Consider the following 18,081-nt stretch of genomic DNA (forward strand, 5'->3'; position numbering starts at 1 on the left):
GAAGTGTGTATGTAATAATAATTTTTTTAAAAGATATCAACTTGAGAGTGCAGCTATGGGAGTGGTTCAAGGGGATGTCTCGGAGGTGCTGGAGTGAGGAAAGGGGGAAGTGATGGGATTCTATTTTCATTTTTTAAAAAACCATTTCTCTATCCTTTTGCTCACATTACTCATTTCTTCTATTATAAACATATTCCCATAGTCATAAAAATGATAATATACACTGAGGACAAAGTACTACCTATTTCCTCTATTGCTCTAAGAACCACATATTTTATTTCTTTATCTAATCCTCACAGACCTTCTAAGTTTTATCCCATATTCCCATATTTTACAAACAAGGTAGGTTAAATAACTTGCCCAGAGTCACACAGCTAATTGGAAGTAGAACTGGTTCTTTAAAGCCTATGTCTTAAAAATATTATTTTAGTTATGTGTATATGTCTGTGTGCAGATTGGTTCATGTGAGAACAGGCTCTCTGTAGAGGCCAGAGGTGGCCGATTTCCCTAGAGCTGGAGTTATAGTGGTTGTGAGCTGCCTGGCATGGTGCTGGGAACTGAACTCAGGTCCTTTGCCAGAGCAGTATGTGCTCTTAACCCCTTGGAAAGTGTATCTCAATCAACTCAGAATATTGCCTTCTCAAATCCAGTTCACAGATCAATTCCTCTTACAGTACTTTGCTATAAAGACTTTAAGGGGTTTCCATAATCTTTCCTGCATAGCTATTTAATTTACAATTGCCTATGACCACTTTGCAATACTTTTTCATTTTCTACTTCATTCGCTAATAAACTACACCTGTCTAGATTAGTTACTGGCACAGAAGGACTCAGTAAATATTTGTTGAATGAAACCATGAATCCGGGACATCTTGAAGAATATAATCTATAAATTGTTTTAAAATACGTGGCTTTAATGGACATCTGATATAATCATTAAGGAAATTGGTATGATAAATTTTTGTTGTAGTTGTTGTTTTTTGAGAGTGGGTTTCTCTGTGTAGCTTTGGCACCTTTCCTGGAACTCACTCTGTAGCCCAGGCTGGACTGGAACTCACGGAGATCCGCCTGCCTCTGCCTCCCCAGTGCTGGGATTTAAGGCATGTGCCACCACCGCCCGGCTAGGTATGATAAATTTTAAAGTTATTTTTCTTTTTGAAACAAAATTCCTGTGGCTTCCAGTTCTATGCCCCATTCCCACCCAACGCCCCCACCCCAAAACAAAACAAAACAAAAAACTTTGGCTGCATTCTAGAGCTATCTCACAACTCTGTTCAAGATGCTTTATTGATCATTGGCCACTGCTGATAGACCATAATACATACAAAATTTGTGAACCTGGATAAATTGAAAGATTTCTCAACAAATTGCAGGTGAAACCAACAACTTACACTTAAAGCTCTGTCTAAGGTTTAATTTCCTCAGACTGTTACGGTCCGACGGGTCCAGAGATTCCCGGCTTCAACACACTACTTCACTTCCTACACTTCTGCAATGCTTCAGGAGGTCTAGGGTAACTGATGCAGAGACCGACCTAAGCCCCGCCTCTTGACCCTCTGCGTCCCATCTCCACTCGGGTACAGTTTGTCTGTTGCCATAGAAACCCAGAAAGCGCCATGGCTGCCGCCGGTCAGGCAGATGAGTATTCACAGCCGGCGGCAGCCCCATCCAAGTCATCCTCGCCTTTACCGTCAGCTGTTTCCGTCCGAAAGAAGCCTAAGAAATGTATGATGTATCCGCATCCCCCGAGGAGCTCCCGCCTGTCTCGCACCGTCCTGCGCTGGCTCCAGGAGCTGGATCTCAGCTTTTTCCCTAGGAACATCACCAGGTGCAGAAGCAAGCCAGGCTCCAGTGAGGGGCCCCAAGTTCAGCCGCATTCCCTCCGCCACCTGCAGGGCTTCAGCTCAGGCTCTAAGGTCCTGGAATTGGCCTTTGCCCCTACTGGAGACACCCTCCCCGCTTACTTATTCACCCTACAAGACAGTACACATCAAGACAGGAAGCTCCAGAAAAACTTGAAACTTTTTTTTTTTTTTTTGCATTGATTTTATTCAACTGATCATTACATTGTAGACTTAGGCTAATACGGGATGCTTTGATAACTACGGAAGGCAAGGGTTCTCTGTATTACTAGTAGTAAGAAATAGTTTACCCTCCTTTAGAAATGGCATCTAGTTCGAGTGTTTAGCCTAGAGTTAAAAAGCTGCGGTTTACCGGAAACGCCCTGAATGTCACTGGCCTTTGCTATGGAATGTGAACAAAATTCACATAAAATTGAAGACCATGGATCTTTTTCAGGAAGACTTACTAATTTCAGTAGTGGGCTTTCCGAACAAACGTCTGTGAAACTTTCAGTGACCAGTTGAATCACTCGGAAATGTTGTTAAATCCAATAATTTGGAATCATTAAAGGAACACTAAAGCCTTAGAGAATAATTTTAACACACTGTTTTCCCATTAAGAGTCCTTCTCAGAAAAATGAACCAACACAAGTGTTTCCAGATATTTTTGTCATTATGCAGTATTAGCCATTCGTCACACAATTATATAAATTATGTTAACGATACCTTTTTTCATTTCCTTATTGTTGTGCATCAGAGATTTTTCAAATGGCTACCTAGTTGCAGAGATACTCTGTATATATTACCCGTGGCACCTTAGGTTATCATCCTTTGAGAATGGAACCTCCTTAAGAGTCAAGTTGGATAACTGGGCCCAGATAGAGAAGGTAAATGAATAAATTCACATCAGTTTACTGTGGAGTTTGTTTTAGAAACTGCACCTTTTATATTATTGATATCTGTGTGTGTGAGAAACAGGAAGGAGAGAGTATGTCGAGCCTAGGATATAACTGGAGCTTGTCGAGCTCCAATTCTTTACGATAAAAATTATAAATAACCTATGAAATTCAGCATATATCAATTAGTGTGGTACATAACAGTGGCTTCCTTGCAAACAATAGAAAATGTTGATAATTAACAAAAATTTTAGTTCAAAAGAGAAGAGGGCTGATTAAAGTAAATTCATAGAATTTGGTTATTTTTCTAGAACTTTAGATGATGAAGTACTTTCTTTCTATTATTAAAGTTTCTAGCAAAAAGAAATTTAAAACTACCTAAAGAACTAATCCATGGAACAATTCACTGTAAACCTGGGGTGCCGGAAATACTGATTCAAGAGGTTTACACTTTACTCACACATCGAGAGTAAGTAGTTTGACATTTTCTAACTGTATAATTTAATGTAAACTTGGGATGATGTAAGGCTCATGAATAAGATATATTTTGCCAACAATACTTTTTGTTTCTTATTTCCAGAATTAGAAGCATCCAGGAAGACTACCCCAATTTCACAGACTATAGTTACCAAATGCGTTTGCCGCTCGTTCCCAGGTCTACCCTTTCAAAGTCTATTAAAGATAACATTAGGTTATCGGAATTACTAAGCAATCCTAATATGCTCAGCAATGAACTCAAGATAGAATTCCTCTTCCTTTTACAAATGTTGCAAAGAAAACTGAGTCGAAAACTGAACCCAGGTAAGCCTTCCCTGCCGACAGGTAAGATCTTCTGAAATCAGCACGTTTGGTCTTGAGCTCAAAGGAGAGAAAACGATGCAGTACAATGAGTGATTCTCACTGGAGTGGATTCTTTCTCAATCTCTTCCTCTCTGTGGAAGCCACAGGTTACATAGGGATTAGACTCCTATTTTTAGAAAAATGTTTGTCAGCCTACAAATCAAACATTTGTGGGAAATAAGTTCACATATCAACCACACCTCAAGAGAGCAGGAACATTTGCCTCAAGCGATCCTCCAGGTTGGGAAGAGCTTAAGATTATCATGATTCATTCTTGATGCCGTGGGGGAGAATATGGTCAGAGATACTTTTTCTCTAGTATAGTTGTTGGTATGTGGGTGGAAGGGCAGCTTTCCAAAGGCTCACCAAAATGATTGTTAAGTCATCTTAAATTCTTGCCATCTTGCCCATCAGTTGTCCCAGGCAGGTGGCAGAGTAAGTGAAAGTGGTATTCCACCTCTACCATTATCTCCAATTCTTTTTTGCCTCAGTTTTTATCTTTCTCATATCTGTATCTTATAGACTGCCTCCTGGATTTCACACATAGAAAACTGATTGTTTCTGTAGCAAACCAACTGTTCAGGAAATCTGTGTGTCATTAGGATGTTTCTTCCCTTTGAACTGTATTTACTGAAGGAAAGAGCCACTTTCTCTCTAGTCACTGGAAGGCGGAACACGCAGCTTGAATTCTTCTCTCCACGTGGGCTATGTGGATGGCCCCCACATGAATGCTGCTTGGCCTTTTGTCTTCCCTTACTGTGTTCATTTCTCAAACTCCTATACTGTTTCTCTCCCTTGATCTGTTATCTCTGGTTCTACTCATTTATTTGTGAGCAAAGAAATAACCTAAGGTATTAACACCTTTGCAGGATTTTATACTTAAAATGTGTATGTTTTAAACATTACAGGTAAACATTACAATTTTGTTGCAAAATGTATTGCACACCCATGAATTTAATACATTTATTAATATAATATGAACAATTTAAGAAGCTGCTAATTACAGTAAACTGTAAGACAAATTACTAAACAGTCTTACTAATAAAAACCCAGAGCCAGATATTGGAATCTGAATAGAATAGCATAAATCAGAAAAGAGAGATCAGAAAAGCAGAAAGAAGCTAGCCACATTTTCCCACCACTTGGAGACCCTCAGCCAAAGAGACCTACTTCCTGTATACCCACGCCTATATGCCTTTCTATTCTGCATCTCACTTCCTCTCTCTGCCCAGCTACATCACTTCCTGTCTCTTTGTATAGATCTTTTTGGTTAACTAGAGTTGGAATTTAACGCATGTGCCACCACGCCTGGCTCTGTTCCCAGTGTAGCCTTGAACTCACATAGATCCAGATGGATCCCTGCCTCCCGGGTGATAAGATTAAAGGTATGAGCTACCATTGCCTGACTTCTTTGTTTAATATAGTGGCTGGCTTTTTCCTCTGATCCTCAGATAAACTTTATTAGGGTGCACAATATTTGGAGGATACAATACATCACCACATTAAACAGTTGTCCATCTTTATTCAGTTTAAGAAATAGAATAGTACCAATACCTTCTCTTCTCTGGGTGGAACCTTCTTGACTGAACTTACCACACTCTCCTCCCAGGGAAATCACTGTCTTCCTGCTTGTGTTGATAGATTAAATTTCCTAGATTAAAATAAAGTTAAGCCATATATACTACCATGTTATTCTCAGTTTTAGCCACACACATATATACATATGAGTTTGCATGTTCTGCATGTGTTGTACTAGTGATTGAATCAAGGGCCTCACACATGCTAGACAAGTTATCTACCATTTAGGTATATTTCCATGTTTTGTTTGTTCGTCTGTTTTTGTTTTTCCCGACAGGGTTTCTCTGGGTAACAAGTAACAACTCTGGCTGTCCTGGCACTCACTTTTTAGATCAGGTTGGCCTTGCACTCACAGAAATCTGCCTGCTTCTGCCTCCTGAGTGCTGGGATTAAAGGCATTTGCCACCAAGCCTGTCTATATCTCCATGTCTTGTAATACTTCTTTTCTTTTCTCTACTTTCCTTTCCTTTTTAAAAAGTGAGCTTTTTTAATTTTATTTTTTTATTGCTTTTTTGTTTTTCAGAGAGAGTCTTTGTAAATTTTTTATTTTATTGAAAATAGATTTTTTTCATACAATGTATTCTGATTACAGTTTCCTGCCCCCAGCTCCTTCCAGTTCCTCCCTGTATTCCCTCCCACTTTATTGTTATTTTCTTACACCTTATTCTGATTATGGTTTTCTCTTCATCTCTTCCCGGATCCTCCCTACCCTTCCAACTCCAGCTCCACACCTTCTTTCTCTCTCTCTTAAGAAAATGGGCAAATTAAAAGGACAAACAAACAAACAAACAAAGAACGAAACTAAGAGAAGGAGAAACACACACCGAGAGACACAAACAAGACCCATATCTATACATCTAACTTCTGTTGGAGCTTTGTAGTGTGCAGAACAAGTCTTCACATTGCCTGCACCTTAACATTTGAGAAGTATATTTATTACATGACAGTGCAGAGAGTCTCCTGCAGATACTACCAAAGCTTGGAGTTCAAAATCAGGTGGGTCCTAGGCAAAGATCTTTCTCCAACTGAAAGTAGAAGGATGTAGCTAGCAGCAGAAGAGAGATTGCTTCCTGGGGGACATAGAAAACACAAGAAACTACGTGGCCCAGCTTCTAGGACAAAGCAAACAAAAGAAAACAACAAGGACAAACAGCCATGTTTGGTTGATGGCTAGGAAAGAAAAAGAACTCCGACCCACAAACGCAAAGACAGACTCAATGCGGAAATGAGCATGCACCCCAGCAGGGGGAGTCTTCCCCAGAACTTCCAGGAAGGAACACAGCCCAACTGATACCTAAGATCAGAATTGGAAGACTCCACATGGAGTACCCAGACTTCCAAAATGAGATTAAAATGGCTAGTATAATTTTTTAAATGTATGGTATTGTATTATGGTAGAAAGGAAGAATAAAAACTTTATAGGTAATTTATTCTGTGTTCCCAGTACATTGTCAATGAGACCACTTTTATTTAGTGATTAAGTGGAGCCTTTTGCTTTTAACATCTTACTGCATCTGTGTCATCTCTGAGGAGTGGCTTATTTTAGCACCACTTTGGAATGGTTTATTCTCTTTTTCCTAACTTAGAGGCCCGTTCACATTCCACCTCCTGTGTATCTATTCCTCTGAGCTCTCTTCTTACTCAGCTCACCTGTTGTTTTATAAGTAAGTGTTGACAGCTCATGAGGCCGCCAATCTTGTTCTGCTCTGAAGTGGTCTATTGAGTGGACCTAGCTTATTTATTTTATATCAGCTTCCACTGGTAGGTCATCAGTGTTGCCTATAGTCATGTCTGTATTCAGATCTATCCTAACTGTTTAGCCTTTTCATCTATCTTGTTTCTGTAGCTTTTCTCTTTTACTTTTCTTTTGGTCTGAATTCTTTCAAAAAACATCCATTGTTATCAGTTTTTGAAAACATCAAATTGTCACCCTTAAATGCTACATTGGAAATATGAACATGTACTTTAATGTAGTCTAAAATTAACGTCTGCACCATCTTCCCTGAGCTATAAAAAACTGGCAATATCGAGGTGAGGTTTTGCCACCTCCACACGTCACTGAAAACCTTTTGTCTAGCGTTTCACTGTGGCTAGTTAGGTTTTGGTGTTGCTGTGGCTGTGGCTGCTCGTTTTCTTTTGCCTTTTGGAAAGTGCCACTTAGGCTATCTTAGAACTCACTCTGCAGCCCAACCTGCTCTGAAAACCATGATCCTCCTGGCTCGGCTTCCAAGTGCTTTGATTTTAGACATGATACTCCACACCCCAGCTAGGTTGCTTTTAAAGCAACCAATCAGACATTAATGAATGTTTCATCTCATTTAAAAGTCCATCTTTACTCCTGTACATTGTTTACTTTGGACATAGCTTCATAGAGCCATAATCACATTTTTATTCTTTAAACAATAGTCTCCTATGGTGATTCATATTTTAAAATGTATTTTATTTATTTGTTTGTTTGTTTGTTTTTGTGTGAGTGTGTGTGTGTGGATACCATAGCAAATATGGTCATAGGACAACTTTATGGAATCAGTTCTCTCCTTCCACCTTTACTTTTTAACCTGATGAGCCTTTTCCCTGGGCTCATCTTGATTCTTGGTACTTTGGATTATGAAAGTTTTTTTTTTTTTTTTCATTTATTCCCGAAGCAGTGAATAGGGATGTTAAGAGTTATGGGACTGATGTTGATGAGTGTTTCTTTTGCCCTCAGAAAGCATGAGTGATGAATAAACAACCACGATGTAAGATAAGCTACAAGGAGGGAAAGGGCCTTTAACCATGAAGAGAAAATGGTCAGAAATAGGATTAGTTTGAAAGAAATCTGAGAAATGTGAAAACAGTTCTGTTACTAAAGTAAATACTTGTTTGCAGAACAAAATAGATGCTGTATGATTTATTTACATGAACTACAGAAATAGATAAAACTAACTCACAGTGACGGTTTGTCAGGAACCTTGTAGGGAACTCTGGGCAACAGTGGATGGCTTGGGGTACTGGCATTACATGATTTATTTTGAGCTGTGCCTCAAGGTGTGTTCATTCCAAAAACCAATTCATTGGAATGAATTAAACTTATGATCTATGTTTTTATATAAGATCTTGAATAAAACCATATTAAAAACAGAAAGGACCACCTACAAGTCTCCATGGGAAAAGAAAGCCCAATGACCCGCGTTCGATCCCCAGAACACACATGGAACCCTCAAGCCGTGACACTCATGCACCCGCCTCCCCCATTCACACATACACTGAAACAAATACATGCCACAAAGTAAAAAAAAAATACAGGAACATAAAGACAAGACCTTTAAAGTGATATTTTAAAATACAGTGACTACTTTGTTCATCAAAAATGACCAATGGGGAGAAGAGTTACACAATATGATAAAAGCAGTAATGTCCTCAATTATTGAAACCCAATGTCTTCTTTCAATAATTCCAGTGTGGATTAAAAAAAAAACAACTTTGGCATTTATATCTTACAGGGTGGTTCAACATCAAACCAACAGTGGGGGAAATTACAATTGACCATCTTCCTGTGCAAGGCTCTGGGCGCAGGCATAAGTCAAAGATTTCAAAAGAAAAAGTTGTGTCTTCTTTATGTAAGTTTGCTTGTAAGTTGTTGTCTGGTAACCGGATTTTAAAAAATTGTTCCTTTAGAGTTTTAGAATAAGGTAAAATGTCGGTCTGAACTTCACTCTAAAACCAGGTATTAACTGAGTGATGTTCTGATGTTCTGCATCTTGACAAGCAGAGTGAGGTAACCAACGGTCTCTGCCAAACCACACTATACAAACCCTCTGAGTTGGCATCCTCAAGTGCAGCTGCTTGAAATAAGAGAAGCTTCACTCAGAGCTCAAAACCCAATCCCTCCATGGGGGCGGGAGGGAGAATGGGCTGGCCTTCCCAGAAACAGAATGACAAGAGGACACTAAACCACATCAACACAGAAAGCACTTGAATCACAGCAAACCACAGTCCCGGAGAACACAGGTGGCCCGTTCAGCTGTTGGGTAGCTTATCAGTTAAGAAAGCTTTTTTTTTTTTTTTCTTTCTTTTTCTTTTTAAATTTTTGATGGCTGGAAAAATCAAAACAGTTATTTTCAGATGCAAAACCATGTAATGGAATTCCAGGTTTTGTGCTGATAAACTACACAGGAAATACCCTCTCAGCTTGTTTTGTGCCTGGTGTGACTTTATTCTACAGTAGCAGGGGATAGTAGTTGCCCAAGCAATTGTATGGCTCACAAACTTTGCGTTGCCAGATTTAGCTAATAAGAGCCAAGGTTCTTTTAAAAAATTTTAAATTCTAAAATCCTTTTAAAATTTGCTTTTATTTTGAGACACCATCTTGTTTTAGAGCCCAGGCAATCCTCCTGCCTCAGCCTTTTGAATGTTGGGGTTATAGACATTTACTGCCATACCTGGCTACAAAAATAACATGTTTACTTAGTATATATTTTCACTTAAAAGATAATGCTTATCTTATTTACTAGGTACTCTGTATTTTATTTGACAATTCTAAAATATTATCAAGTCCTTTATAGAACATATTTGTTCATGTTAGAACGTGTTTCTTTGCATGGTAAACTTTAATAGGTAGGGGGTATTCCTTGTTTCCATCAGATATGAAAAAGCAATCTCTGCAGTGCCATTTCACAGTGCCTACTTACAATAATTCTCAACTGGTTACAAGATTTCAATGGAGAGTCCTCCCACAGGGAATGTTGAATAGCCCAACCCTGTGCCAATATTTTGTACAACAGCCCTTGGAAGTGATACGTAAAAAATTTCCTAAATCTATAATTTATCATTATATGGATGGTATTTTACTAGCTGACTCAAATGCAGATACTTTAGAAAGAATGTTTGAAGAAGTAAAGAAAATATTGCCTTGCTGGGGATTACAAATTGCTCCTGAAAAGATACAAAGAGGAGATTCTATTAATTATTTAGGATATAAAATAGAGCTACAAAAAAATCAGACCTCAAAAGGTGCAAATTAAGAGAGATTGACTACAGACTCTTAATGACTTTCAAAGGTTATTTGGAGACATTTCTCATCTCCGAACTATTGTTGGGGTAAAAAATGATGAACTGAGTAATTTGTTCAAAACCTTAGAAGGTGACAAGGACTTAAATAGTCTAAGAGAATTATCACCTGAAGCTAAGAAAGAATTGGCTTGGTAGAAAAGAAAGTACATGAAGGACACGTGGATTGTATCGATCCAAATCTGGATTGCATTTTGGTTATTTTAACTTCTAGGCATTCTCCTACAGGAATATTAATGCATAAAGAAGATATTATATTGGAATGGATATTTTTACCAAATAAACCAAATAAAAAATTTAAAACTTATGTGGAAAAAAATCTCTGACTTAATTTTGAAAGGAAAATTGAGACTTCATCAATAGGCAGGAATAGACCCAGCAGAAATTGTTGTAAATTGTTTAACTAAAGAGGACATTGAAAAATTATGGACAGAAAGTGAACCTTGGCAAAGAGCTTGCAGTTATTTTTTTGGAGAAATTAACAGCAAATATCCCAAAAGCAATAGAATTGATCTTATAAAGACAGCTGATTGGATCTTGCCTCGAATTGTACGGGAAAAACCCTTATCTGGAGTTCGTACATTTTATACAGATGCCAACAAACAAGGAAAGGCAGGTTGGCTCTGTGTTTCTTGTTTAACAAGATGGTTACATCTACAAATTATGATCTCTGGGGGCCTTTAATATACTAATATTACAATTATTTTTAAAATGGGTTTCAATCCTTTTTTTAAAAAAATCATAAATTATTATTATTTACCTTTGCTCTGTTAAATGGCTCTGTTGAACAAGTGTTCTTCAGAGCCCAGACTGTAGATTGTAATATCCACATGTGAAGCTGCCCATCAAAACCCCTTAACTCATCATCTGCCTGAATAGTACAACATTTAGTATGTTAGAATCCAGCAGTTATGACTAACAATGCTTTTATGAAAAATGAATCCAGAATCTCTCTTTGGATTCTAGGAATGCATTCTATCTTTCAACTTCCATAACCCTTTTTCTGTAAGTAGGATTTGTAATAAAGGCTCCAGCTTAGTGACGCTGTCAGTGAAACAGTATGGAACTGGTCCTGATGGGAAGACCACAAGGGGCGTCTTGCTCCATCCTCTTCTTGCTTCTTTTTCCTTATAACTGTTGGACCTGATTAGGGATGGGAAATGGTGGGAGGCGACAGGAGATTCAAAGCATGGTTTCCTTCCTGTGTACAAAAGAGAGGCAGCATACAAAATCCTGGATCTCCACATTCCCTCAGTGGTACACAAATGAATAAATTACTATTTTTTTTTTTTTAAAAAAAGGAAGTTAGAACAGGGCCTGTGTGCTGGCTAGTTTTATATCAACTTGTGAAAAGCTAGAGTCATCAGAGAGGAGGGGTCCTAAACTGAGACTGTGCCTCCATGAGACTGGCCTAGGGAAGCCCAAAGGACATTTTCTTAATTAGTGGTTAATGTGGGAGGGCCCAGCCTACTGTGGGTGGTGCCATCCATGGACAGGCAGTCCCGAGTTCTGTAAGACAGCAGGCTGAGCATGCCATGGGAAGCAAACCAGTATGCAGCATCCATCTATGGCCTCCTGCCTCCATGTTCTTGCCCTGCTTGAGTTCCTGCCCTTACTATTTCTGATGATGAACCTGCTATATGGAACTGTGAGTAAAACAAACCCTTTTCTCTCCAAGCTGCTTTGGTCATGGTGTTTCATCACAGCAGCAATAATCCTAACCAAGACAGTTAAATTCAACAAAACAAAACAAAATCCTGAATGCTTCACTGCATTGCTAATGGATATTTCCGATTATGGTTATTTAATTTGGGACCCTCTAAAAGCTCACGCAGGGATTTAGGAAAACTGAATGACAAACTAGGCAGGGTAGTATTTGTATGTGTTTAGGTCCATCACTTGTCAAGCTGAGGCAGGAGTCTTAGGCCAGCTTGCATTACATAGTGAGATGCTGTGTCTAAACAAGGAAATCAGAAAGTAAACCACAAAAGAAAGAAGGAAATGAAGACAGCCTGTTCTCATTACTTCAGAAAGGACTTCAAATAGAAGGGATGTCTGCTTTTTACCATTTGAACAACGGACTGCTGTGTAGACACTTCCTCCTTCACAGCCTTCCTTCAGGCTTCCTATCAGTGACCATCTGGGTGGCCTTTTAAGATTTGTGATTCTCTTCTTTTTCCAAATGGCCGACGGGTTTGAGGGATAATGCCCTCTGGATGGGATGTGGACACACTTTATCTCTCTTTACTTCTCTAGTCCTATTCTAGCCACTTAGATTCTTACACAGAGTACACTAGGAATGAAGGAATGGTTTGCTTGATTTGGGTAATTTAATATATTTTAAACACTTTATAATTTTAAAATTTTTAATAATTTATACTATGAAAGTAAATTCAGTTCAGGTGTTTCTGGCGAAAGGATACAATGATTACTTCAAGTCAGCTTTTATGACTGAAAGTTAATAAAAGGAAGAGAAACAAATACTGTACTCTAGGGACTTTATTCTTTAGGTTTGGTCAGAATGTCACGAAAATTACATGCTGTTCTCTGGAATACAAAATTCCAATCGACGGTAAAGCAAGTTACAATTTAAAAAGTTATACACTTAAGTTTCTATAGGCACTTGCCTAAATCCTGTGTCTCAAGGGACAGCAATGGCAGATTTCTTCCTTGCCTCTGGCCCATCATATTAGAACTGAATGGTCTAGAGACTGGGTGCCCAGAATGGATCACTGAGTAATGGGAGTTCTATAAACTGAGTTATGACCCATGCGTATTTGCCAAAGCTAAGTACAAAATCAGGTCTCTATTTGTTCAGCTACTTTCTGAAGCAATATCTAAAAATACATGAGTTATGTCATATGCACCAAAATAAACCCTGGATATTTTCAGCCATTGCTGATAAATTTTGGAGGAGTTAACACATTATATTACATTATTTATAATGTATGATTTAAATATTCTGTTTACTAATTTATTAAGTATAACCAGTGCTCAGACTATTGTTATTCTGAAATAGATTTGCTACATTAGAGAGATGCTGATAGGGCTATAGACATCTCATAACTATGAATTCATTCTTTGTTACTTTAAATATCCCAGCAAAATCAAGCAATGATGAGAACCAACATAGAGAAATTCAAGTGAAGCAAAGTGGAAAACCTTCTTGTGAGTCTGTTACAAAAGCTATTAGAACTCCGGACGAAACAAAGGAGGACGAGTGTGAAGCGGCTTCGAAGAAGCAATGTCACTAACACCTGCCACTATGTGAGAACACGGTGACCCAGCCTTGGATGTAGCTCAATAATAAATAACTTAAATTGGTGTCTTCGCTGCAATCGAGCTAAAAAAGATTTCTTTTTTTATGTGAGTCCACACATAGCTAGCTTCTGAGTGTCAACAGAACATGGTCAAAAGAACGTCACATGCTGAAGGATGCCTTGGGGGACTGTGTGAGAAGACCCAGGAAAAAAAGGCAGAGGGCCTTTTACCTCAGGTGCATTTTCTTCCCTTGGTTGTTCTTGGACATAATTTCCTGCCTCCTGAAACAAACATTTGCATTCAGTTTATAAGACGTGTTATTCTTGTTGGGTGTCCGACCATAGCTACAGGACCCGTCATGGTGAAAGGATGTGCTGAGTGCTTCTGTCTTGCTTTCGTGCTTCCCCAGATATAATCTATAACACATGCCCGGCAATTGTGTCCTAACTGGTCTGTCCTGAGGAAATTCCGGAAAAAAAAAAAAAGGCTGCTCTGTTAATATTTAGTATGTGCTTATTGGCGTTTATGTATTTACATGTTTTTCTGATCATGTTTTTTTTCTGAACTCAACCTCCCTTGTACCATTGATTTGTTTCATTCATGTATAGAGGTGCACTGAAACTGAATTAAGATTCTAGGTCTTGCAGACAGATCTACATAGGTTGGCAAAGGTAGACAAGTGGGTACATCAAGAAACCACTGAACACAGCCAAACTGCATGGACAAGAAACAGCAGCTCCCAGCCGGGAAAGCTGGTTGGGTTATAGAGAGGCACTGCTGGGTGGGGAGCCCCAACACTGGGATACCCAGGTGGGTAACCATGGGAACACTAGAGATGCTTCAGTTGTGATTGGAAGCATTCAGGTACCAACTGCCATGGTCAGAAATGTTCAATTGCGCCTGTTCTAGTCAGCAATGCTCAGGCAGCCATTAGGGATTTGAAAATACTTCAGGTTTCTGTTTATCAGCAAAAGCGAGGCCATTGTAGGCCCTGGACCAGCACCCTAAAATGTGGACATCAGCTCTGCCATTTTGGGGGCCCTGCCTTGGAGACCTAACATTCCAGTCCTTTGTTGGTGGTAAGCCACTTACAGTTGAGTAGAAATATTGGAAAAGGGAAGGTTTGGAATTCTGGTCCCAAGCAGGGCCTCCAGCTGACAGGTGGTGATAGGAGACCTGAGGAAATTCTGTCAGGATCATCTGGTTTTCTGAACATCGGGTCAGCTCATTGTTTCCTGGAAGAAGAAGAAAGTCTGAAGAGACTGGGCAATCCTCACTATGAGGAGACTACAGATGGGAGGCTGAGGAGAGGTACAAACCACGAGGCCATGGGAGAATACAGTGAGGGTCTTGTGTTGGAAGCAGCCCCTGGGGGTAAGATTCTGCATGCCAGCTCACATCAGGTTTTAATCTGCTCCTCTAGCAGCCCATATTGGTAGCAGTTTGTTTCAGAGTAACAGCAGTTTCCTTCCTCGAGAATGAAACAAGCGCCTTCTTCATCAGCTGCCAGAGGGTCTAGGGACCTTCGGTCTTGTAGTACCACTGAGGCCAGGAAGCTGACCTGTACTTTCGTTAGCAGCGGGGCTGAAGTAGAATGCTGGGTGATGTCTGTTATGTGGGTGGAGATCTGTTGAGATGCAGACTATGACCCTTCCTACTGCTACCAAGCCCATGGCATCCCCATAGTGTACCCCAATCATGAGTTAAAGGGCCACTGCATGCAGGACCTATGGGAGTGCTAAAGAAGGTTCTCCCTTCAACATATAGGGTCACCCGAGGAACTAATAAGGTCAGGAAGCAGGGACCTGGGGTGGAATATCTATCCATTTATAGAGCTTAGAGTGATACCATAAGAGGGTCTCCTCTGGGATTAATAAGGCTTTTGAAAATGAGCTAGCCTTATGAGGGACAAGGCTCGAAGACCTTGTTGAACAGGAAATCTCCTGGATTTTCCAGGGGGTAAAGAGAACTATGGGGAAATGGGATTGGGGGTTAAATGGAATAGATGTCAGGGTTACCTTGGAGAGGGGGATGGTCACCACAAGAGGGACTGTAGCAAGAAAGCAGAGAGGAAACAAGAGGTTGTGTTGAGGGACCCCGTGTCTACACTGGGGTAGAAGACACTGGAAGAAGATATAGGGAGACATTTAAGATGATTGTCCATGAGTCAGCGTTGAAAAGTTTAAGTTTATGGAACACTGAGTCTAGTTTAGATACTGATTGTTTATTGGCCTTGACTGCAATGCCAATAGGGGCAGAAGCAGCCTTCTTTAAGGACCCTCCCTCTGTGAACTGGGGCAGCTTCTCTCATGTTGTTATAAATAGTTCCTGTAAACACCCCCTCAGCCCTCTTTTTGTCCTGGGTCTTTTGGATGGTGACAGTAACCATAGCATGCGCAAGCTGGAAGTTAAGTTGTTGAGGCTGCATGCCTCACCCTGGCTCAGAGGAATGCTATCTACATACCCGGTTGTGATCTCTACCCCAGGAAGAGTCATCCAGCCAGTCCTTATCTGTTTGATATTGAGGAAAACAAGATATTTGGGGTTATTGTGAAATGTGGAGGCAGGGGGTGTTTGGTAGCTTGTGCAGGTGGCAAAGATGTCACAGTGCTGAAAGCAACCTGCATGAGAGTCAAAGGTCAAGTGGATCTCTGAGCTGCAACCAGAGGTGGAACAGAAGGTGGCACTGAAGATGAATGTAGCTTGGGCAGAGTGTATTTGAAATGTCCATGCAACTCACCCAGTCTGAGAGATCAGGAGGACAGAGGAAATTCTTAGTAAAAAGAGGAGAAAGAGCCCATATTAGATGTTCTCAAGGATAGGAGGTTTGTCAGCATTCTCTAGATGAGTAGAACCAATAGAATGAATATAGATAATATATTAGATGATAGATAGATGATATTAAATATATATATATACATACATACATGATAGATGATAGAGAATAAATAAATACATGATAGATAGGTGATATATATGATAGGTACATATATACATACATATAGATAGATGATACATATATACATAGACATACATACATATATCCTTAGATAAATAGATGATAGAAGATAGATATAGATGATAGATAATGATAGAAAGATAGATAGATGATAGACAGACATATGATAGATAGATAGATAGATAGATAGATAGATAGATAGATAGGATATATAAGATAGGGGATTTGTGAGACTTACAGGCTGTGAATTGGGGTTAAAAATTGGTCTTCCCAGCCGGGCAGTGGTAGCGCACACCTTTAATCCCAGCACTTGGGAGGCAAAGCCAGGTGGATCTCTGTGAGTCTGAGACCAGCCTGGTCTACAGAACAAAATCCAAGACAGGCACCAAAACTACACAGAGAAACCCCTGTCTTGAAAAAACAAAAAAAAGAGAAAAAGGGGGCGGGGTCTTCCCACTTCAAATAATTTAAGAAAAACCGCTCACAAGTACTCCCAACCACTTGTGTTTTAGTTAATTTCAGATGTGGTCCAAGTTGACAACCAAGATTACCATTCATAAGGAGGCAAGCAAGAGATCTTAGCTTTAGTGATCTCATCTGACATGAGTGCTTATCTCAGAGAAGGGTTCAGGGGCCTGTTAGAGCTGTAACATGCGGGTCCATGTCAAGACTCCCTGAAGGTTAGCCACTGTTGGGATGGTGAGGATGACCTGATTTGGACGAGCCTGTGGATGAGAGGCTGTCAAATAAACCCAGTTCTGTGGTAGGGATGGTCTGGGTGATAGGGTCAGCTGAGTGAGGATACAATCAACGTGTCCACTGAGGTGTTTGAATAGAGTAAGTGAGGGTGAATAGTCATAGAGTGGGCCTGATTCCAGAGGAGGTAACTTTCCTGAAAGAACAGGACAGCAGTACATTAACTCAAATGGGCTGAGGGAAGAGGGGCTGGTGCCTCCTGAATGCAAGTTAGGGTGAGAGGTAAGGGTTGAGTTCAAGGAAAGTCAAGTTCAGAAGACAATTTCAGTCAGTGAGTTTTAATGAACATTAGCCCTCTCTACCTTTCCTGAGGATCTAGAATGGTAGGGAATATGAAGATGCCAGAGCTCTTGACACTAGCTGGGTGACTTTAGAGATGAATGCCAGGCCATTATCTGACTGTATAGATGTAGGAAATTCAAATATGAGCAAAATACTCATGTGGTGGAAACATACTACCACTGCAATGTCACTCATAATAAGGAAAGCTCCCACCAACCCTGAGAAACTGTCTACCATAGTAAGAAGATACTGATTTGTTGTTGTTAGGAGGAATATGTATAAAATCTAACAGTCTTCCCCAGGATGACTACTCCAAAACTGGTATGTATTAAAGGAAGGGGGAGTTCACAAAGCTCCCTGTGGGGAAGTTTGGGTACAGGGGGTGGGGCATCCCTAGGTGACCAGAAGACCAGAAAGGCTGGGGTGGAAGAAGAGAGGTTGGAGGAAGTGGTGAAGAGGTTGATACCCCAATATGAAAGGACTTGTGGTTATCTGTCAGGAAGGGTTTTGTCTGAGCATCAGGGAGAAGTATCTGTCTTGTAGAAGAAGCTGGCCCCAGGGGCCTACAATGACTTCCATAGCCCAAAGAGTCAGTCACTGGGATTCAGGGTAGGTAGGC

General features: G+C 40.0%; 1 protein-coding gene across 1 annotated transcript; it reads left to right on the forward strand.

Moving 5' to 3' along the window:
• The first annotated feature begins 1,602 nt into the window (after positions 1-1,602).
• Spata4 (spermatogenesis associated 4) lies at positions 1,603-13,458 on the forward strand. Its single transcript, XM_036209430.1, has 6 exons — positions 1,603-1,828; positions 2,599-2,728; positions 3,088-3,206; positions 3,318-3,559; positions 8,638-8,754; positions 13,307-13,458. Exons 1-6 carry the CDS (start codon positions 1,617-1,619, stop codon positions 13,456-13,458), a joined length of 972 nt encoding a protein of 323 aa, XP_036065323.1. The 5' UTR covers positions 1,603-1,616.
• The last annotated feature ends 4,623 nt before the right edge of the window (positions 13,459-18,081 follow it).

This window comes from Onychomys torridus, chromosome 17 (genome assembly GCF_903995425.1).
Source record: "Onychomys torridus chromosome 17, mOncTor1.1, whole genome shotgun sequence".
Classification (NCBI taxonomy): Eukaryota; Metazoa; Chordata; class Mammalia; order Rodentia; family Cricetidae; genus Onychomys; species Onychomys torridus.